This window comes from Nanorana parkeri, unplaced genomic scaffold, assembly GCF_000935625.1.
Source record: "Nanorana parkeri isolate BGI_ZX_2015 unplaced genomic scaffold, ASM93562v1 scaffold2249, whole genome shotgun sequence".
In the NCBI taxonomy this organism is placed as follows: domain Eukaryota; kingdom Metazoa; phylum Chordata; class Amphibia; order Anura; family Dicroglossidae; genus Nanorana; species Nanorana parkeri.
In genome coordinates, this window is record NW_017308517.1 from 131,971 (window position 1) to 136,907 (window position 4,937).

Here is a 4,937-nt window from a genome sequence, read left to right on the forward strand (position 1 = left end):
GGGTACACTTAGAGATATGGAGGAGCACAGGGGTACACTTGGAGATACGGAGGAGCACAGGGGTACACTTAGAGATATGGAGGAGCACAGGGGTACACTTGGAGATACGGAGGAGCACAGGGGTACACTTAGAGATATGGAGGAGCACAGGGGTACACTTGGAGATACGGAGGAGCACAGGGGTACACTTAGAGATATGGAGGAGCACAGGGGTACACTTGGAGATACGGAGGAGCACAGGGGTACACTTAGAGATATGGAGGAGCACAGGGGTACACTTGGAGATACGGAGGAGCACAGGGGTACACTTAGAGATATGGAGGAGCACAGGGGTACACTTGGAGATACGGAGGAGCACAGGGGTACACTTAGAGATATGGAGGAGCACAGGGGTACACTTGGAGATACGGAGGAGCACAGGGGTACACTTAGAGATATGGAGGAGCACAGGGGTACACTTGGAGATACGGAGGAGCACAGGGGTACACTTAGAGATATGGAGGAGCACAGGGGTACACTTGGAGATACGGAGGAGCACAGGGGTACACTTAGAGATATGGAGGAGCACAGGGGTACACTTGGAGATACGGAGGAGCACAGGGGTACACTTAGAGATATGGAGGAGCACAGGGGTACACTTGGAGATACGGAGGAGCACAGGGGTACACTTAGAGATATGGAGGAGCACAGGGGTACACTTGGAGATACGGAGGAGCACAGGGGTACACTTAGAGATATGGAGGAGCACAGGGGTACACTTGGAGATACGGAGGAGCACAGGGGTACACTCTGTTAATGGAGGCAGATAGGGCCACGCCAAGGGGCACTGGGGTACTCTTGGGGCATTCAACATTCATTTCAAAGCTTTAAATACAGTAGTGAGGGGGAATTTATCAAAACTGGAACAGACAAAATCTGGAGCAGTTGCCACCAATCAGCTTCTCTCTCTCATTTTCAAATCTTAACTGAACAAGCTGAAGAGAGAAGCTGATTGGTTGCCGTGCAGAAGCTGATTGGTTGCCGTGCACATGTGCTCCAGTTTTGATAAATTCCCCTCAGTGTATGATGTCACTTTGAGGCCGGGAACCCAACTCCCTCACCTCCCATTGACTTACATTATATACGAGGTTTCTATTTGCAACCATTCCCTCTGGAACCTGCCCCCGGTGTACACTGAGGGCTCCCTGCACTTCTATATCATATGAATATTATATTGTGATATATCCTGTACCGCTCGAAGTGAGCGGGTGCCTCTGATCGCCGTCGTGTAACCGCGCTGCGTCTTTTTGCTGACCGCCATCCACAGCGATAGTCGCTGCTGATCAATGTGTTTGCCAATATGCTGCAATCTCCTATAACCGCGGACAGGTTCATTTTCAATGTGACTTCACCCCTCCCCCCTATGAATTATAATTAGCGCCATCCATCTGTACCGCTGACAGGGGCCAGACAACAACAATGCCATTTGACTTCTGTCATTGCGTAAATTGTGCATTAAGCTGTATAGTAAATGTGAAGGAATATCTATTTTCTCATCAGTCCCATCCCCAGCACACACATAGACCGTGTCCCAGTCTGTGACTGGTCTCCGCACGTGGCACTCGCAGGAGCTACCTGCTGCTGGTTGCTGGTGGAGGCCGAGCCACGGGGACAAGCCAAGAGGGGGGCAAAGTGACAGCAAAGTGATGAGGACGGCAGATGGAGCAGAAGTAGAGCAGTGAAGAGGAGAAAAGTGCGAAGGCTGAGTCCAGGGGATGAGCCGCACACACGCATAGGCTGGAAGTGTGCATTGCTCCATCTGGATTCCCAGCAACAGCCTTGGTGGAGGACCAGGAGGATGGAGGCCGTGCGGCTGACGGGCAATGCCACCTCTCTGCAGGAGCTGCTCTGCCGGCAAAGCGTGCTGAGCAGAATATCCAGCCTGAACCTGACCGGCAATGCCACCGGCAACCTCACCGGTGGACTGCAGGGATTCAACATCAGCTGCGATTTCCTGGAGCGGAGGAAAGTCCAGAATGTCTCCGTCACAGGTAAGAGAGGCTCACCTGCCCCTTCTGCAGGTAATGGAGGCTGATCTGCCCCTCACTGGGGTGAATAGAGGGGGTTTTGTCCCTTCAGAGGCTGAAGATAGTAGAGGCTGTTGTGTTCCTTAATGTGGTTGTGATAGAGGTTCTATTGCCCCTTCTAGAAGTGGAGGTAGTAGAGGTTGTTCTGTTCTTGCATGGGGTGGGGGAAACAGAGGCTCCTCTGCCCCTTCTATAGGTGGGGATAATAGAGGTCCCTCTGCCGTTTCTACAGGTGGGGATAATAGAGGCTCCTCTGCCCCTTCTACAGGTGGGGATAATAGAGGCTCCTCTGCCCCTTCTACAGGTGGAGATAATAGAGGCTCCTCTGCCCCTTCTACAGCTAAAGATAATAGAGGCTCCTCTGCCCCTTCTACAGGTGGGGATAATAGAGGCTCCTCTGCCCCTTCTACAGCTAAAGATAATAGAGGCTCCTCTGCCCCTTCTACAGGTGGGGATAATAGAGGCTCCTCTGTCCCTTCTACAGCTAAAGATAATAGAGGCTCCTCTGCCCCTTGTATAGGTTGGGATAATAGAGGCTCCTCTGCCCTTTCTACAGGTAGAAGTAATAGAGGCTCCTCTGCCCTTTCTATAGGTTGGGATAATAGAGGCTATGCTACAGGTGTAGGTAATAGAGGCTATGCTACAGGTGTAGGTAATAGAGGCTATGCTACAGGTGTAGGTAATAGAGGCTATGCTACAGGTGTAGGTAATAGAGGCTATGCTACAGGTGTAGGCTTTTTTTTACCCTCAAAGGGGAGGAGGTAATAAAGGCTCTTCTGTCCCTTCTACAGGGGATAATAGAGGCTCATCTGCCCCTTCTATAATTGAAGATAATAGAGGCTCCCCTGCCCCTTTTACAGGTGTGGATAATAGAGGCTGTTTTATCCCTCAGAGAGGAGGAGGTAATAGAGGCTCTTCTGTCCCTTTTACAGGTAGAGGTAATAGAGGTTTCTCTGCTTCTTTTACTGTTGGGGATAATAGAGGCTCCTCTGCTCCTTCTACAGGGGAGGATAACCGAGGCTCATCTGCTACTTTTACGAGCTGGGATAATAGAGGCGATGCTGCCTCTTCTACAAGTGTAGGTAATAGAGGCTGTTTTATCCCTCAGAGGGGATGAGATAATAGAGGCTCCTCTGCCCCTTCTACAGGTAATAGAGGCTCCTCTGCCCCTTCTACAGGTGGAGATAATGGAGGCTCATTTGTCCCTTTTACAGTTGGGTATAATAGAGGCTCATTTGTCCCTTCTACCGGTGGGGATAATGGAGGCTCATCTGCCCCTTCCACAGGTGGATATAATAGAGGCTCCTCTACCCCTTCTACAGGTGGATATAATAGAGGCTCCTCTGCCCCTTCTACAGTTGGGTATAATAGAGGCTCATCTGCCCCTTCTACAGGTGGGGATAATAGAGGCTCATCTGCCCCTTCTACAGGTGGGGATAATGGAGGCTCATCTGCCCCTTCCACAGGTGGAGATAATAGAGGCTCATCTGTCCATTCTACAGGTGGATATAATAGAGGCTCTTCTGCCCCTTCTACAGGTGGAGGTATTAGAGGCTACTCTGTGGGGAGGATAGATAGAGGCTGTTTTACCCCTTTAAGAGGTGATCAGAGTTCTACCCCTTCCACAGGTGGAGGTTATAGAGGCTTCTCTGCGTCTCTGTGGGGAGGATAAATAGAGTCTGCTTTTCCCCTGTAAGAGTTGATGATGAGAATTCTACCCCTTCCACAGGTGGAGGCTATAGAGGCTTCTTTGCTATTTCTACAATGGAAGGTAATAGGGACACTTTTGTCCCCCACAGGGATGGGAAAATAGAGAGTCCTCTACCCCGTCCCCAGGCAATAGAGGCTCTTTTCACTTAGAGGGGAGGGGGTTAGAGAGGCTCTTCTGCCCCTCAGAAGTGTAGAGATAATAGAGGCTGTACTGCTCTGATTGGGGTGGGATTTATAAAGACGGCTCATGAGAAGTGGGGGTAATAAGGGCTGTTCTGCCCCTTCTACAGGGGAGAATAACAGAGGCTCCTCTGCCCTCAGAGAGGTTGCAGTAATAGAGGCTCCTCTGCCCTCAGAGAGGTTGCAGTAACAGAGGCTCCTCTGCCCTCAGAGAGGTTGCAGTAACAGAGGCTCCTCTGCCCTCAGTGAGGTTGCAGTAATAGAGGCTCCTCTGCCCTCAGAGAGGTTGCAGTAACAGAGGCTCCTCTGCCCTCAGTGAGGTTGCAGTAATAGAGGCTCCTCTGCCCTCAGAGAGGTTGCAGTAACAGAGGCTCCTCTGCCCTCAGTGAGGTTGCAGTAATAGAGGCTCCTCTGCCCTCAGAGAGGTTGCAGTAACAGAGGCTCCTCTGCCCTCAGTGAGGTTGCAGTAATAGAGGCTCCTCTGCCCTCAGAGAGGTTGCAGTAACAGAGGCTCCTCTGCCCTCAGTGAGGTTGCAGTAATAGAGGCTCCTCTGCCCTCAGAGAGGTTGCAGTAACAGAGGCTCCTCTGCCCTCAGAAAGGTTGCAGTAATAGAGGAACCTCTGCCCTCAGGGAGGTTGCAGTAACAGAGGCACCTCTGACCGGAGGTAGATCGTGTACCAATCTCCCCCTGATCCCTGTCACAGAGCACAGCGGAACCCAGGACCATCGAGACAGTGGGAGGGGGGGCCACGGAGGGCGGGCGAGGACGACGACACACAAGGACCGGCAGCCTGTTTTTAAATGTAGGCAGTTTCCTGCTCGCGAGGCGCTGCACAGCACGATAAGTGGGCGGTCCTGTCGGGACGTTTAAATACTCCAGCTCATATCTAGGGAACTCCCGGCAGCCCGTATTTTGTACAACGGCCGTCCGGGAGGCGGTTAAAGCACACAGGGCATATGTAGTACGTCCTGCCCCCTCC

At 51.8% G+C, this 4,937-nt stretch overlaps 1 protein-coding gene across 1 annotated transcript in view; it reads left to right on the forward strand.

Annotated features, from left to right (window-relative positions):
• The first annotated feature begins 1,531 nt into the window (after nt 1-1,531).
• Nucleotides 1,532-4,937, forward strand: part of LOC108801206 (cholecystokinin receptor-like) — a 28,915-nt gene continuing 25,509 nt past the window's right edge. Inside the window, exon 1 of the mRNA XM_018573138.1 lies at nt 1,532-2,030. Coding sequence (XP_018428640.1) covers nt 1,838-2,030 — 193 coding nt within the window. The 5' untranslated portion in view covers nt 1,532-1,837. The remainder of the gene's footprint in view (nt 2,031-4,937) is intronic.